Source organism: Nyctibius grandis, chromosome 3 (genome assembly GCF_013368605.1).
Source record: "Nyctibius grandis isolate bNycGra1 chromosome 3, bNycGra1.pri, whole genome shotgun sequence".
NCBI classification, from domain to species: Eukaryota; Metazoa; Chordata; class Aves; order Nyctibiiformes; family Nyctibiidae; genus Nyctibius; species Nyctibius grandis.
In genome coordinates, this window is record NC_090660.1 from 38,129,986 (window position 1) to 38,148,110 (window position 18,125).

An 18,125-nucleotide genomic window follows, 5' to 3' on the forward strand; every position below is an offset into this window, starting at 1 on the left:
TGCAAAGTGCCAGACAGTTTTACCTATCTAACAAATCAAATTCCCTGAAAAAAACATTACATAAGAACGTTGGAGTTTCTTAATCATGAGTTTACCTTCCCCTTAACTGTTCTCCAGATGATCTCTTATTTCCCTGGAATGCTTTCCTGTAGCTATTGTAACACACAGTAAGTTTCCTTATTTTGTTTCCAATGACAATGAAAACCCGACTTTTTTGTCAGCAGTACAAACACACATAAATAAGAACAATGTTACTCTTGTATCAACTTTTTTTTTGACAGACCTAGCAAGCATGCTTTTTCTATTTAGACTGTCTGAAGGCTGCTTTAATAACCTGCACCTTCTTTACAAAGCATCACCTGTGGCATTTGAATATTCCGCACAGATAAGGAAAGAAAACTTGCCTTATTTGTCAGTGCCGAACAGCAGAGAAGGTAGTCGGTCAAATACATTTATTAACAAAATAACAATTGGTTATTACTTACATTGTACTGCATATGATGCCAGGACAACAGCAGAATTAATGGGGCATGACAACCTGGAAAGAGAAGAAAAAGTTTTTATTTAGACATAGACTGTATAAATGTATTGTTAACAATGTCACTGCAATTAGTTTAGTATGTGAAGACTCATTTACCTTCATAGAGTACCTGATTTTTTCTGACAAAGTTTGATTGTCAAAGCACAGTAGGACTGGACATTAAAAGCTAGTTGCTGTGTAACAGCTTCTTAAGTGAATGGAAGAAACCAGTCCTAAAAGGACATGCTTGTATTCTTGCTGGATGCTTATTCAGGAAAGCAAAAGAAGAAGGGATTTTTATGGGGCTCTGGACATTATTTCAATAGCTGCAGTCTAGTGTATTTAAAATTAGACACAAACACTAAAATTAGCCAAATGCCAAGCACAAAGACAGCTCTGATCTCATGACCAAAACTGACGCCATGGAAGAAAAAAGCCAACACCTAAAGGCAATTTACATTTGGCAGCAAATACTCAGACCACCTTTTTCCTCTTTTTTTAAAAAGTACAAATGCACAGGAATGGCAGGCAAAGGAACCACTAGGTATATGCCCACCATATAGAGAATACAACCCTGAAATCACGAGAAACAATAGCATAAACTGCCCTCTGCTACTCCCTCCTGATAACCACACCAGACAGCGGGTGCCCACATTTGGAATACCCTGCCTGGCACACCATGCCTTGCATAAAGATCTCTCAAGTTGACACTGTACCTGCAGACACACAGCATCTCCTACAGCTCATTTGCAACAGACTTCTAAACTGTTCTTAATAAATGAACTATCTGAAAATTTGTAACATGTCCTAGCAATATGATTTTCTTTTAAAGCAATATTTCACAAGGTACATTTTTATAGCAACAACACCCTCAGAAAAAGGTTTTTTTAAAATTTTATTTTATTTTAAAAACAATTACAGAGAAAGTGAAGATTCTTCTTATTACCTTCCTTCCACAATATCAGTCTTCAATTGCAGGAAGAATAAGTGCCTAGAAAAGATTTTTTGGAAAACAAACAAACAAACATACATTTATTTTCACATTTAAAAGGTATGGTTTAAATGGTTACATGTATCAGTTTTATTTTATTATATTTCCTGCCAAACTATACAAACAGATGAATAAAGCTTAGCACCATTTACAAATATGCAATCACACACCCACTCACTTTCACAACAGTTTTTGAAGATCTTTGGCAGTCTGTACTACAACTTCAGGACCACAGTATTAACGCCACAGTGAACATTACAAAAAACAAACCATTACTGAACTGGGCTCTCTTTCTCCCAGGAATATTCACCTTGGATGTAACTTTGAGGGAAAAAAAAAAAAAAAAAAAAAGACAAAAAAACAACCAAACAAAAAAAAACCAAACTGTGACAGTCTGTCTTGGAATTACTCAACAGAGGATGAGACATTTCTCAAGTAGCATATGCTGACAAAAAGCTCTTCAACAATTCTCCAAGAGCAGTTCAGTCTTGCTCTTATTACTGTGTTTGACAATGTTACTTGATAGTGATACTGGAGAGTTGGGATGTGAAGAACCATAAACATCACGTCTTTGAATAACTTCAGTTTAAAACTGCAGAACAGCTTACAACTGCATGATTAGCAAATACCAAAACAGGCCAACAGCTAAGTTTTCTACAAAAAATGTCATTTAACATACTTTACTACTTATATTCTCAAGTCACTGAAATTAACAATGAAAATCTTACAAAAATGTCACAAAAATGGTACAAAAAGTGCCAGATTAATTGGTTCCTACGAATTCTAAATTCCGAATCGTATGCACTGAACAAAACAAGTATTCGGTTAAAGTCTTGTGACAACTTAATTGAAAATTGCTTATAATTCATGTACCCACCACCCCAAAAACTCAGAGATAGGTTAAAAAAGAAAACTTTCAAGGTCTGCTATAAACTGAAGCATTATAGATCTTTGTATGTTACAAGTAACGGGCAAACTAGAAAACAAGAACTGTTATCTGTTCTCCCTGAAACAAAATAAACCCCACCCTCCCACACCCTCGACATTAAATCTACTACACATGCTTGAAACTGACTCAGTGTTGATACGCAACTTCTACCATAGACTTATGGCATGCAGACAGTGTAAACATTGAACTTCCCTATTTTTTAATCATTGCATCTGAATAATTAAGGGATCAGAAAAGGAGAAAAAACACAATATGCAAGTACTTTAAGCAATGAAGTACTAAAAAAAAAAAAGGAATCCAAGGTGCAAATAAACCAACCGCCATCTTTGTATTAGCTTATACTCCGGCTGTATTTTGGAGCCGTGGGCTGTGTATAGCAGACCATTCATTACAAGCATCACATCAAACTGTTAATCCCAAACACATTTAATACAAAGAGTTATACGAAGTTATCTACCTAATAAAGCATAGTTTGCCAAGCTGTGGAGATGGGGGAGGATTGATTTACACATTCTTAGTTCATGGAAGCAAACATCAAACGGAAGTTACCTGGTTTGTTCTTGCTGAAGCGTGTTAGGGTCAGGTATAAAAAACCTTACACGAAAACGAAGGGTGCAGGGAAAACCTCCTGCAATATTTTAGAAGAGCAAATAAATTTTTTGTTTATAAAAGAAAGAGCCCAAGGTTTTTATTTCTATATTTATAGAAAAATTACATGAACAACCACATGCAAATCTCATGCATTCTTCTCATGAAACTAAAAGAAGCCATCAGAAGACTCTCCTGATCACCCAACACCAACTATGAGATGAAAATACTCTCAAATATTGTGATGCTTTCATTTAAAGTACTTTTTATATGCTACTTTACATAAAAGGCATTATTTAATGTTTGCCTCATAGATATTAGAAGAGAAAAAAGCAGCAAATATATTTGAAGCTTCTCAATTGGGATAATGCCCAATTCTATCTTACATATAAATACAAGAAATTAACGTAAGTTCACCATGTTAACTTCATGTATTTTTACTGCAATTCATAAACCATCTGCAGCATACAGTAGAAATAAGAGAGCTTAAAAATACAGCTCAAGTTTCACAGCACAAATTGGGACAGTGTCACTTAGTCCTCCTAAGCTGCTACCTGGCAGGGTCATGCTGGCCAGCCTGTCCTTGGTAAGCATTCTCTGTTACTCAAAGGTGTTTGTAAACAAGATGTACTAGAACAACACATGCACTTGGAAGTGTGTGGTGTCGGTTTTTTGTTTGGTAGGTTTTTAATAAAAACAAGCATAAAATTATTTTTTTCTTATTCTACTTGAGCCAAGAAATTGACAGAACCTATACTTTAAACTCGGTCCACTTCCCTCGATCAAAAACCCTCTTCTTTATCTTCTCTATCAGGAGGAATTTACTAGCACCATGATATGACTACTGCTTTCATGACCATGACGTCCAATACTGTTCAGAAGCCAGGTTTAGACGCTATTTTAGCATCAAAGTTAGTGACCTATCAGGTCTTATTACTGAGGTAGCAGTAAGAGATGTAGAAAGCTCTGCTGAAAAGACTGGCAGAGGTAAGACACTTACTTTTAAAGAAAATCTACTATCTGGATGCACCAATTTACAAGAACAGTCTAGTCATAAGAACACAGAAAAGCAGGACTACACAGTTACAATCAAGATATTAAAAACAAGTCTTACCTTTTAACTGTTTTCTAATGGGTTTGTTTGGCTCAAGCCATCGCTGTAAAATGAAAAACTATTAGATGGGTTAAAAATATTTACAAATAAATACTATTTATTTACGTGTATGTGTGCATGTATATGTGTGTATACATATATGTGTGTATACATGCACACACATTTATTATTTACTATACTTACAGGTGAATCTACCAAAGTTTCATTTTGCTGTAAACCAAAATATTCCTTCTCCGTCACACCCAACTGGTTATAGGTCATATCCAACAAAATCTGTCCAGTGTCTTGTTTCTGAAAAAAAGAAAACTTTAGAAGTGAAACTCTGGAACACTTTTAAGACACAATTAATTGAAATAAATTTATTTTTAAAAAAATTGTAACTCATGAAAAAGAATAGCTGCTAATTCATTGGTTTAAAGTTTCTCAGCAACAAGAACTTTATTCTGATAAAAATATCTTTTTTTTTTAAAAAAAAGGCTTTCTTTCCAAAATCTGTTAGGCATGTGAAATCTCATAATATGAATTGACATGAACTCAAGCCCTTGAGGTCAGTGTCCAGCAATTTAATTTTAAGCAGACAACCTCTCCCTTGACCACAGTCTTTAGCAGCAAGGCTATTCTCCAGAGCTGCAGCCTGCAAGGGTGGCTTACACCCACATGGGGCTGCTCTGGCCCCTGCTCTCACCACGGAAGCAGCAGGCTCAGTTTCCACATCAGCTGTCAGAAGGCAAAGTCAGTACACACTAGGATGGGGAAAAAAAAAACTAGGACGATGCTGTGCTCCAGCCATAAGATCCTGCATTTCAGCCTGAACTCCCACCTGCCCCTCAGCCTCCGCGCATTCAGCTGCCATTCAGCCACCCCACTTTCTGCCTAGACGCCCCTCAAGACAAGTGTCACAGAAGAACTGATGCAACAGGGAACTACACAGGCAGCGGAGATCCAGAAGCGTCAGCATGGTTATAATTTTCCCCAAACCAAACAAGTATCTCCATGCCATGGCATTGTGGAGAGCAGATTAACCAACTTCTAACAAAGAACACCGTGAACCAATTCTATTAAAAAAAAATCCAACCACAAAAGCAAACAAACAAAAACCCCTCAACAAGATTGCAAACCTAAAGATGTTAATACGTAATAAATAGCTTGCAAAGCTGTATGGCATTTTAGGTCTAGATATTTATATAGGAAATTGCTGGACAGAACAAAAATCAGGTCCATTTGCTTGGTATCTTGTCTATTCAAAAAAGTATAGCAACCTAATTTTTCAGATGACCTTCCAAATCTCACTCTTAAAAGCAGAAATAAACTGCACACGTGAAAAAAAATTGCCAGAGGAAAATTATTTAGACTGCAAAAGACAAACACTTTGTTCTGAAACAAATTTCTTAAAAATTAAGTTCTGATTTCTTAAGCAAATTTCTTAATTTCTTAAACAATCTCATGAAACAAAGGAGTTATAATGTATAAGCATGATAGCAACCACATTTTTGTGGATGGCCCCAGTCTTAGTGCATAAGAGTGCTCACTTAATAAGCCAAGAACACAAAATTGTATTCAATTCTCTTTGTCTAGACTTTATTATACAACATGCAAGTCCTGTTCAAAAGACAGATTTATCTTTTTTTTTTTAAACATGGTACCACACTGTTGTAAATGAGTGCTTTAAATAGTAATATATTCCATAGTCTTCCCTTATCTCATAAAAGCATTCTTCCTCTTTAAAAGATGGGAAAAGAAGAACAAAGATTCAAGCAAAAGACACCCACTTGGCTACCTTATTTTGGAGGACTGAATATTATCCAACACTTCCTACTGCTAGAGCACAACTCTTGGTAGCTCATTTCTGATTTGAATGCTCAGTCTTTCTTCTCCAGATGCAAGGTAAGGTAACAGTCCACTATTGGCCTCCTGCGAAAAGCTGTGCCCATTTCTCTGGAGCAAAGTCACGTATGAAGAAAACAATGTAGGCAACACTTGACTGTCTTATGTATGAGACTACCCTTTCCCCTTCAACAGTCTCCCATCAAGCTTCGCCAGGTGAGGTTCAGGTTGGACATCAGGAAGAATTTCTTTACAGAAAGGGTTATTAGACATTGGAATGGGCTGCCCAGGGAGGTGGTGGAGTCACCATCTCTGGATGTGTTTAAGAAAAGACTGGACATGGCACTTAGTGCCATGGTCTAGTTGACAGGGTGGTGTAAGGGCAACGGTTGGATTCAATGATCCCTGAGGTCTCTTCCAACCTGGTTGATTCTGTGATCTTGTTTAACTTTCACAACAAACACTTGAGGTCTCGCAATAAATGCGAGTTCACTCAAGCCCTTAAGTTTGTACAGCCATCAAAAGCAGCAGCTCTGTCCCCTCCCTTCTTCCTGAGCTGCACATTCCTACTCTCCTCCTTTGCAACAGGCTACTGTTCCTTGGGATATTCAAACTATGGCACTGATCAAACCCATTTTTTTTTCTGAAGTAGTGTGGACCTAGATCCTGCTTAGAAACTGAAATCTCAGTGACAGGTAAGGACCAAGCAACCAAGCCTTGCTCATCACACAGAGCCACGGTGCCGTGCATCTGTCAGGCAGTTCTGTTCAGCACCAACAATGAGGTGGGCTCCGCTACGAAGACTTGAGATCTGTTATCAGACATTATCCATATATGTACACAAGAGGGCCCTATGAAAACAGCAGATGCCACCTTAACCCTCCAAAATAATGGGCATTTCCTGACGTGAATATGTTCATCTTTAGCACTGCCTTACTGTACATACCATATTCGTTTCCCCAGGGTTGTGTTTTTATAAGCAGAATGTTAGAACACTTTCAAGTGACATCACATGACACCTGCACAACTCAGAAGCATAATTGCACATCTATGGTGAATACTTCTGACACACGCTAAAAGAGGAACTGACATTAATTACAGGGGATGAGACATACACTTTATCCAAAGAAAGCATTCAGGCATCTCAGGTTTCATTACAAATGGGGCAGGAGAAGACCAGAGAGGGCAGATTCTTCTGCTAATTTTCTCTCTGAATTTCAACACTTCTGACTCCCTTCAGTCTCCTTTCTTTGCAACAGCATTGTCTCCTAATTCCCTTCTCATTTTTCATGCTTCTGGTCCTTCACCCCAATTCAGATGCCTTCACCTTCTCTCTCCCTACCCTCTCACAATTGCATCCTCCCCTCTCCCCCAGCACACATGAATTGCTAAGCCTTTTCACTACTTTCTCTGTAAAGAAAAGCAAGCTCCCTGCTACAATATTCTTGCTTAGCAGCTGCAGTTCTCTTTGCAATATTCCCATGGGTCTCCCAACCCTAAACCCAGCTGCTCAGCCTGTACTCATCTCCTCCACCTACATCCCTACTATTTCCTTCTCTTCCTCCTCTCCACATTTCCTATCAAAAGCAATTTCTGACACTACTTTTCTGTGGCTCCAGTTCTTGCTCTCTGGTATTAAAAGCACAAAGTTTCTTCCACAGTGCCTAGATCAAACACTCACTCCAGAAATCTAAGCTAAATACAAAATGTAATTTTAAATTGTTAAAGTCTTCTTCAGTTGTTAAAATTCCCAAAGCTGAAGGTTTTTGCTGTTTTTCCTCAAGAAAATCTGTATTTACTCAGCTTTGGCTTTGTTTTAAGAAACACCTGAATTATTTTTCAGCCTATATACCTAAAAATAAAGTTACCACATAGCTCACGCTGCACAATCTTCAATCTATTTAGCACATAACCAGTTTTGAGATCTAGGTGTAAAGCGAGGCAGGTAGAGCATGTCACATCACTGCTTTTGAATTTTGACGTCCATTCCAATACAGTCCATAGCCACAGAGTACTCTAATACTACAATGTGTCAAGTGCTTTACAACACATTGTATTTTCACTCCCCTCTGGCACAAGAAGAGGGCAAAACAACATGAACACCGCTCAGCTAAACTGGGCATTAGAACCAAGTCCTCCTTAACCCTGTCAACCATTACAGCAAGTAATTAAGACATTCTTAACAAAGTTCTTGCCTTTCTACAATGAGATAAATAAAAATAAGTACTTTCCACACTAGCCTATTCTGGTAGAATGACACAAGCTCTTAAGATAATCTTAAGAATTTTAATGTTTTTTCTACTCAAAATAAATATTTCCAAGAGGTTTGCTTGTTTCTACCCTGAAAATAAATCTCATTTATTTAATCTTCCTGACACTTACCAGTCCTTATTCTGGACTGTTAAAAGCTTTGCATCAACCACCTCATAACCACACACCATTCCCCTCTATTTAAATCTGCCTTGAAATATATTTCACCTTACGTTGGATAGGCCAAAAATTAATATTTAAAGCAGTTATAACTAACATCTATTACATTCTGCCTGTGCCACAACAACTTCCTGCTATACTCAGGGAATTTAGATTAGTTAAGTTTAATTTCTAGTAAGCTACATGATTTTGAAGAGAAAGAACCCTTTCATTGTTTTTAACGTCAAGTGCTGCCTAGAAGCTGGGGTGATCAAGACCCACTGTCCTAAGAACTGCATAAATGTAAGTGAAGACTGTTTGTTCTTTGAAGTGGAGGGGTAAATATGCAAGTAATCCTTTTCACTTTATTAACTTCAACAAGGTAAGTGGTACAAAGTGACACTTTAAGAGGACAGTGCAACATACAGCACATCTCCCTGTCCCTCTCCTCTGCAAAAGCTTTCCCCTCACTTTCTGGCAATGATAACCTCACAGTTAAGCACCATCTAAGCTTTTGCAAATCCAGTCTCACTTCAGACACTATACTCATTGCATCTCGTGCTGTTTGAGGTCATCCTTTCCTAATTTAGCCTGTAATGGTCATCCACCACCAAACAGCCTGTGTCCTTTGGTCCCAATATGCCTATGAGCTTGAACAAAGTGCTACACTCTCTTTTAATTTCCACACTAATTTTACACACAGCTAACTCTGTCCTTTCCCCTTCCTGGAATTTACGCACCTAAAGCTCTTATTCAGAGCATGCAAGATTTTGTTTAGCGAGAATAAACACAACAGCCTCTTCTTTCCTTAGGTACAGACTTTTGCAGAGCATCCTAACTGTACCTTCTATACTTGCCTGACTGGAACTTCCCTCTTTTGTCTTCGAGTAGACAGGATCCACATGTGAGATTCCCTGGAGCGTGGAATGCCAAGACTAACACTGTTAATACTTCCTTGACATTGGCTGAAGATTCCTGCCTGGTGCATATTAGCGCTCACCTTTTTCAGAATAACAGATGAGCAGCTCAGTCTGCAAACTACTAGTGTTCTCCTCCTATATTGTTTGCAAATGAAAATTGAGCTTCAAAAAACATTACCTCATCTTTCTCCTAAAGCTATTAGTTTACACTATTGATTTCCCTCACTGCAATTACTCCTTGGTTCAAGACAACTTATCTGCTACCTCATATTCCTGTGTCTTTTCTATTGTTAACAATGCCTCAAACTTTACATTTTTGATTTACTGAAAAAGATTCAACAGCAACATGTTAATGAAATTGATAGTCAAGAACTCCACTAACGTCCTTGCACTGTTTAACATCTCCTTTTCAGCAAGATCTACTGCTACCTCTTGAGTCAACTCCCTGCCCATCCTGTAACTCTTCTAGATTCCAAACACTCCAGCGCAGTATTTTCCTATATAAAGGTCATACAAAATATTTATCCAAGCCCACAGAGTTTTGACCCACTGCATTTCCTCTGCCTCAAAAATGACTTAAAAACAAACACGTACATGAGGTTAGTAATTCCAGCTCTAACTTTGGAAAAATCTCCCCTCCACTAAGTCTTTCCTTCAGCATTTATTATGAAGTCAGGCCCCACAAAGGGCTAACACTAACCTACAGCAAGCCTGCTGTAGGTCAGATCACTTTCTCACTGTCCTCAAAGGCATCATCAAATTTCATACTGTCTTACTGTTTTCCAGTCACAGAGTATACTGATCAGCCTCAATGTAAAACTAAATATTTGTTGCCAGCCTGAAACTTCATACAGCAGTTCTTTCAACATGCAGGGACACAGATTAGCACTAAACTGTCTTGTATCATCAAACAATATCCAGTAGGAAAACTTGCTGACAAAGATCCAACAATTCTGCATCATTGCATTTTACTACGAGTGGTTTAAAATTATAAAACTCACACCCACCATCAAAAAGAACCTTTAAGACTTGTATCTCTGCCCATTATTTTAAACATACCAATAGTAATTGTTGGTGTTAATTGTAACAATCATGTTCCTTCTCAAATACTGGAAGAAGGAGCTTAACTGAGATGGTGGGGAAGGAAAAACAGTCCTTACAATTTGAATTTCAAGTCATGCAACTTTTCTCATTATTACTGCCTAATCATTTTATTTCCAGAAGAAACCTCATTACTAAAAGCCAACTAGTCTAAAAGCAAAAATCACAGGTACTAAGACATACGCGTCAGCTCAGAAAGAAAATGCAACATAGAAGTGATCTGACACTGTAAATTTTATCCCTTGACAAAAGTCAATTTACTGGAAATTGAGAGGCATATGTCCCAAGTGGCCATTCCTGGTAAATGAGTCAAAGTAGAGCAATAATGGAAAATTCCTGCATGTTTATACCAAAAGTTACAAATAAATTTGCATTATTGCTCAATACACACCTATTAAACACACCCAAATATGGTGTGTGAGCACATTCTGTATATATTAGAATGACAACTAACATTCTCCCCATGTGGAAAGCTTATGCATTACAGCCTTAGAACAAGACAGAGGTAACATCAGAGACAGAAGTTAATTAACCTTATCACAAAATTTAAACACCTGAAATTTATTGGGAGGTTTCAAGAAAACCTGGATATAATTAAAATCAAGTGCAACACTCAGTATCACATGCAGTCAAGTCTTCATCTCAAATATGTTTTTGAAAGAACATTTCCAACTCTTAGCTTACGTGCACCTTCTGTTCTTTGCCTCGACTTTGGACATGTTCCATCTAAATACCAAAACACACAACGGGGGAAAAGACAAGAAAGGCCATTTCAGCCTTGCGGAGTTAACATACATTTCTATTTGGACTGTAAGCAATGTAGTGGAATGTGTCTGCCTGTACTCCCATGTGTACTTTCTTGATAATGATGACCTAAGAACAGCACATACTGCAAGTCATACTGATTAACTCTTTGTGATACCATCAATACAAATTTCAGGTTCACTAAAACTGTAGTACAAACACCTTTAAATAAAAACAAGGAACAAAAAAGCCTATGACTTCGCTACTCTGCCAAAGCCAAAGAGAAAAATGGCACTGCTTTCTTGAAATTAAGTCTTTATTTACAGTTGGTCAGGCTGCTGATATTCTTTGGGATAAGCACTTAATATGAACAAATTTCCAGGAATCAAATTACGCCGCTATTTTCAGGTTTCTCAATAGATAGAAAGTCCCTCAAGTTATTTCCATAAGCAAAATCCACCTTCCTTCTTCCTTTGCCCAGTTTTGGGATATTCGGTTTTCATTCACACTGTCTATGAACATAAAGCACACTTACATATACATGAATATTAGCCTAATATTAGTTCAAAGTGTAACATATATCCAAACTTGGAGCTTTCATACATCATAACCAGGTACCGCTAGTCCACAAACAACCAACAGAAAAATTCCCAACCTTAAGTTTCCACTGATAACACTGAAGTTCTTTTAAAGAGAAAACACTACACCCTACACTTTAAAAGAGGTGATCCTGTTCAGTTCCAATTCTCCAAACTCAGAGAGGAGAGAAAAATTCAACAGATTTCAGTAATAACAATAAAAAACTGAGAAAGTAAAACACTAGAAAGCATATTTACAACATTCACAAGACACAGTATGTCTTTTTATCCATGTATATTGTATCTACGTCTAGTAATTTCAGAAAGCATCTTCATTTTAATAATGTATTATTACATTATTAAATACATTGCTGTTCATTTGTCTTATGGATAATCATGCCATGTGATATGCATATTTAATTTCTTAAAAATATAGAATGATCAATTGGCCTGGCATCCAGAAACGAATAAAGTATGGAGCAAAATCAGATCTGTAAATCAATGTATTGATATGAGAAACAGTTTCTGTAAAGCAATGCAGAAAGACTTCACTAGTGGGGAAAATCTGTTCAAAGCAAAACTTATTTTCCTTCAATACGTGCCTAGCTGATTCCCAGGCTGACCACAGACCTGAATTACTCTTTGCTCACAGACGTAAAACTGAATGATGTTGGCAATTAAAATAAAAACACACAGTCAGACACAAACTTCATGAAGCTGAATTTTTCTGTTAACGTAAGCAGAACTTGGATACAAATTTTCCGCAGCTGGCTTCAAACCCTTTTGAGAACTGGACCTTGCGACACAACCAGAGCGCGGCAAAGCCTGTTCTTAGGCAGGCATCAAGGTTAGATAATCAGGAAGGGCCATCCTGGCTGACAAGCACAGGCTCCCTCAGTATCAGTATGAAAGCTCAGTACTCAAAGAACATAAATCTTGCAGTAAACCTCTTCCTCGCGTTAGCCCATAACATAGTGGGGTAGCCACGCTCCCTGCTTCTTCTCAGTAAAGCAATAATGGGTCCTGCATTACCCCTACGGCAGTTCAGCATTACAGCTGCAGTAAAGGAAGCCCTTCCGATTCCTAGATGAAGAAGGTAACCAGCAGGGATACCGTGGGGGTACGCTGAAGGCAGGGAATGAAATCAGTGGGGTCCGGAATTTCAAAATGGTTCCCATTTATCATATTGTACTCCCTGCTTAAAGGATGAAATGAGAACAAAGTTCCCTTGCACAGTGCTGGACTTCAGGCCAAGTGCTAAATCTAAAGCTGCATAAACACTTGTTAACAAGGAAGAATGTACTACTATGCATGGATTTCAAAACCTTTTAAATTCCTCATTTTTCAAAAATCCTTGTGCAAGGTCGGGAGGGCAATTAAGCCAGCTCACTGACAGACAAGGCAATCCTATAGGGAGTACTGCATCCCGTTCTAGGGCCCCCAACATAAGAAGGACATGGAGCTGTTGGAACGAGTCCAGAGGAGGGCCACAAAGATGATCAGAGGGCTGAAGCACCTCTCCTACGGAGACAGGCTGAGAGAGCTGGGATTGTTCAGCCTGGAGAAGAGAAGGCTCCAGGGAGACCTTCTAGCAGGGGGGTTGGAACTAGATGATCTTTAAGGTCCCTTCCAACCCAAACCATTCTATGATTCTATGCTGGAGATGAACAATGGAAATTGTATACTAATATGTTGCTCTTTCTCTTATATACCTACTCCCCTTGTACCCCGCTCCCCAATGTTAGCTACTTCATACATATATATACACGCATATGTATGTATATAAATATACATACATAGTATATAAAATATATACTAAAATATGAGACTAATTCTGTATATCAGAATGAAAATGATCTGTTATCTATCAAATAATTTCTATTTTAATTAACATCCAACAGATACAGCTCAAAAATAAAATCAGTCTGCAAAGAGAACTGTAATAATACCTAGGAAAATACAGTTTTCACGTGAAGTTTTGAATCTCCTATAAGAAATCATCGCGTAATCTAAGATACCCAACAACGCAGCTTCCTCAGCAAAATGCTTCTTCTCAAATAGGGTAAATTGGACAAAACAAGTATCATATACACAAATTCACACAATTATACTTAAATTCATCCACAGTTTTTCTGCATGGTCAGGTAATTCTAATGAAAATTGATTGAAAAGTGAAGGTATCTCCCTTGTTTTCAATTAAAAATGAATACTTTTAAAAACAGTACCGAAGGTTATAAACCAAAATATTTACAGAATAAAATATAGTAAAAATGTAGAGTACAAACCTCCATTAATCCCCTTTCCCTCCCTGCTCCCAGATAAAGAGACAACATTGAAGTACAAAAGACTGAACAGAACCGTCCTACTAAGTCATGATGTCTTCACTATTTACATCACCTTTGTATTTCAGAAAATATGTACTGACATCACTACAAGAACTTACAAGGCCTCCTCATTTTAGCACTACCAGTCCTTTGATGGGAGAAAAGGAGGATCACATCCAAATTTGGGAGTCCCCTTTAAATATGAATTACTTATGTGTAAGATAACTTCCTGACACAGCTGGTGAGTGAGCCAACTAGTGAAGGTACCCCACTAGACCTGTTGCTTATGAACAGAGAAGGACTTGTGGGCGATGTGGTGGTTGGAAGCTGTCTTGGGAATTGTGATCACGAAAAGACAGAGTTTTCGGTTCTTGGAGAAGTAAGGAGGTCGGTCAGCAGAACTGCTACCTTGGACTTCCGGATGGCAGACTTTGGCCTGTTTAGGAGCCTGGTTGACAGAGTCCCTTGGGAGGCAGTCCTGAAGGGCAAAGGAGCCGAGGAAGGCTAGACACTCTTCAAGAAGGAAATCTTAAAAGGTGCAGGAGCAGGCTGTCCCCATGAGCTGAAAGACGAGCCGGCAGGGAAGACGACCGCCCTGGATTAACAGAGAACTTTGGCTGGAACTCAGGAAAAAAAAGGAGAGTTTACAACCTTTGGAACAAGGGGCAGGTGACTTAAGAGGACTACAAGGATGTCATGAGGTTATGCAGGGAGAAAATTAGAAGGGTCAAAGCTCAACTAGAACTTAATCCAGCTACTGCCATAAAAGACAATAAAAAATGTTTCTATAAATATATTAGCAACAAAAGGAACACTAAGGAGAATCACCATCCTTTACTGGATGCAGGGGAAAACATAGTGACAAAGGATGAGAAAAAGGCTGAGGTGCTTCATGCCTTCTTTGCCTCAGTCTTTAGTATTAAGACCAGTTGTTCTCCAGGTACCCAGCCCCCTGAGCTGGAAGACAGGGACGGGGAGCAGAATGAAGCCCCCATAATCCAAGGGGAAATGGTTATCAGCCTGCTACACCACTCAGACACACACAAGACTATGGGGCCAGATGGGATCCACCCAAAGGTACTGAAGAAGCTGGCGGAAGTGCTCAGCAAGCCACTTTCTATCATTTACCAGCAGTCCTGGTTAAGCAGGGAGGTCCCAGTTGACTGGAAATTAGCAAATGTGATGACATCTACAAGAAGGGCCAGAAGGAAGATCCGGGGGACTACAGGCCTGTCAGTCTGACCTTGGTGCCAAGGAAGGTTATGGAGCAGATCATCTTCAGTGCCATCACACGGCACATACAGGACAACCAGGCGATCATGCCCAGTCAGCATGGGGTTTATGAAAGGCAGGTCCTGCTTGACTAACGTGATCTCTATGACAAGATGACCTGCTTCCTGGATGAGGGAAAGGCTGTGGATGTTGTCTACCTGAACTTTAGTAAAGCCTTTGACACCATCTCCCACAGCATTCTCCTGGAGAAACTGGCTGCTCATGGCTTGGACAGGAGTACGCTTTGCTGGGTAAAAAACTGGCTGGATGGCCAGGCCCAAAGAGTTGTGGTGAATGGAGTTAAACCTAGTTGGCGACCATTCACAAGTGGTATTCCCCAAGGCTCAGTATTGGGGCCAGTTCTCTTTAACATCTTTATCAATGATCTGGATGAGGGGATCGAGTGCACCCTCAGTAAGTTCACAGACAACATCAAGTTGGGCGGGAGTGTTGATCTGCTTGAGGGTAGGAAGGCTCTGCAGAGGGATCTCGACAGGCCGAATCGATGGGCCGAGGCCAACTGTATGAGGTTCAACAAGGTTAAGCACCAGGTCATGCACTTGGGGCACAACAACCCCATGCAACGCCACAGGCTTGGGGAAGAGTGGCTGGAAAGCCGCTCGGCAGAAAAGGACCTGGAGCTGTTGGCTGATCAGCAGCTAAATATGAGCCAGCAGTGTGCCCAGGTGGCCAAGAAGGCCAATAACATCCTGGCTTGTATTAGAAATAGTGTGGCCAGCAGGACTAGGGAAGCGATCGTCCCCTTGTACTCAGCACTGGTGACGCTGCACCTCAAATACTGTGTTCAAGTTTGGGCCCCTCACTGTAAGAAAGATTTTGAGGTGCTGGAGTGAGTCCAAAGAAGGGCAATGAAGCTGGTGAAGGGTCTGGAGCACAAGTCTTATGAGGAGCAGCTGAAGGAATTGGGGTTGCTTAGCCTCGAGAAAAGGAAGGCTCAGGAGAGACCTTATCACTCTCTACAACTAAATGAAAGGAGGTGTAGGGAAGCGGGCGTTGGTCTCTTCTCCCAGGTAACAAGCGATAGGACAAGAGGAAACAGCCTCAAGTTGTGCCAGGGAAGGTTTAGATTGGATATTAGGAAAAATTTCTTCACCAAAAGGGTTGTCAAGCATTGGAACAGGCTGCCCAGGGAAGTGGTTGAGTCACCATCCCTGGAGGTATTTAAAAGATGTGTAGACGTGGTGCTTAGGGACATGGTTTAGCAGTGGACTTGGCAGTGCTAGGTTAACAGTTGGACTTCATGATCTTAAAGGTCTTTTCCAGCCAAAACAGTTCTATGATTCTATGAGCCTATTCATAGCTGGTAAGTGATCACCAGATCTGTTTCTTTGTGGTTCCCATATCATACAGAAGACCTCTTTCCATATACAACCTACATGTCATGATTTTATGACATTTCAGTTGGTTGACTTTAAAGAAAATTAAAATAGCACTTTATAAATCCATTTCATAACCAGTAATTCTGGAATTTGTAATTGCAAAGCTACATCTTCAACATATTTTGGAAATCCCATGCCTCAGGGTCCCACATTTGATCTTCAGCTTTCAAACAAATTTCTATGTATTTAAAAAAAAAGCAGTTTTCCAAACTTACGTTGACTTTGAAGCTTTGTACTGAGCCATCCAAAAAGTGGACGTTACAGATTATCTCTGATCGGGTTTTCTCTTTTGGTAGTTCTGATGCTCGTATGTTATTTATCCTCCCACCTAAGGCTCGTAAACGGGAGTTCATAACTATTGCTGAATAACCTATAAAACAAAAATTACGTTTAATAACAGTTCTTATAATTCACTGTGTTTCATCTATGTTTTTTCAGAGAAACCCATAACATCATGAAGACCTCATTAAACCCCAAATACCTATAGTAACAAATGCTTCTTATAGAAAAAGAGTAAGTTATAAAATTAGCATGTTGTAAAGCAGAATATAAATGCATATATACATGAGTTTCCATGTTCTAAATGCGAGTATTCTAAAGAGAATTACAGGTAACCCCTGCAATGTATACTTAGATTAGTCATGGGCCATTGCCTTAGTTTAAATTAGTAAAAAACCCAAACACCTACTATAAAGCAGGAAAGCAATGTCAAGACAAGTTTTTGTCATCTGTAACTGGTAAGTCCCTCACCCCCTTATAGATTTCCTACCTATTTCTATATTTACCATACAAATTTCACTACAATAAAACAATTCTATTTACTCTCAACTGACAAAACAGTCTTGACTTAATGCAGATCACGTTCTGTCAAACAGCATTTTGTTTCAGCAATATATATACAAACACCACATGTAAGGCAACCAGAACTAACATTAAAAGCATGTCAATATTTTACAGCCTAGCATACATAAATTCATGAAGCCAGAAATTTATATCCAAGAAGAATAGCCCATTAAAAAAAAAAAAATAAAAAGTTGTTTTGTTGTAGTTTGTTGTTTTCTTTTTTGGAAAAATCTTTGTGAACACCAAAATTCTGAAAATCAGTTTTCACAAATGGAAGAAAAACAAACAAAAAACCCCCAAACAGAAAAAAGCCATTCATTGAAATAAGAGATGAATTAAATACAGTCAAGCCTGTAAACATTTCAAGTGTCCACTGGATCAGTTTACCAATTAACATCACAGCATAGAAAGCCAGCTGGCAACCGAAGCAGAGGATAGTTTTCCAGGTTAATTACCATACCAATTACCAAATCATACCTCACTTATTAGAGGCTAGCTACAAAGAGGCTTGCATCATATGAGTGTTTCCTAGACTGCTGGCCAAGCTA

At 38.9% G+C, this 18,125-nt stretch overlaps 1 protein-coding gene across 1 annotated transcript in view; it reads right to left on the minus strand.

The window, feature by feature from the left end:
• Positions 1 to 17,087, minus strand: part of PTPN3 (protein tyrosine phosphatase non-receptor type 3) — a 103,863-nt gene extending 86,776 nt beyond the window's left edge. Inside the window, exons 1-6 of the mRNA XM_068395956.1 lie at positions 16,950 to 17,087; positions 4,346 to 4,453; positions 4,163 to 4,205; positions 3,010 to 3,088; positions 1,467 to 1,511; positions 486 to 538 (exon numbers count right to left, since the gene is read on the minus strand). Of these exons, the coding sequence (XP_068252057.1) occupies positions 486 to 538; positions 1,467 to 1,511; positions 3,010 to 3,088; positions 4,163 to 4,205; positions 4,346 to 4,453; positions 16,950 to 17,087 (466 nt within the window). The remainder of the gene's footprint in view (positions 1 to 485; positions 539 to 1,466; positions 1,512 to 3,009; positions 3,089 to 4,162; positions 4,206 to 4,345; positions 4,454 to 16,949) is intronic.
• Between the last annotated feature and the right edge of the window lie 1,038 nt (positions 17,088 to 18,125).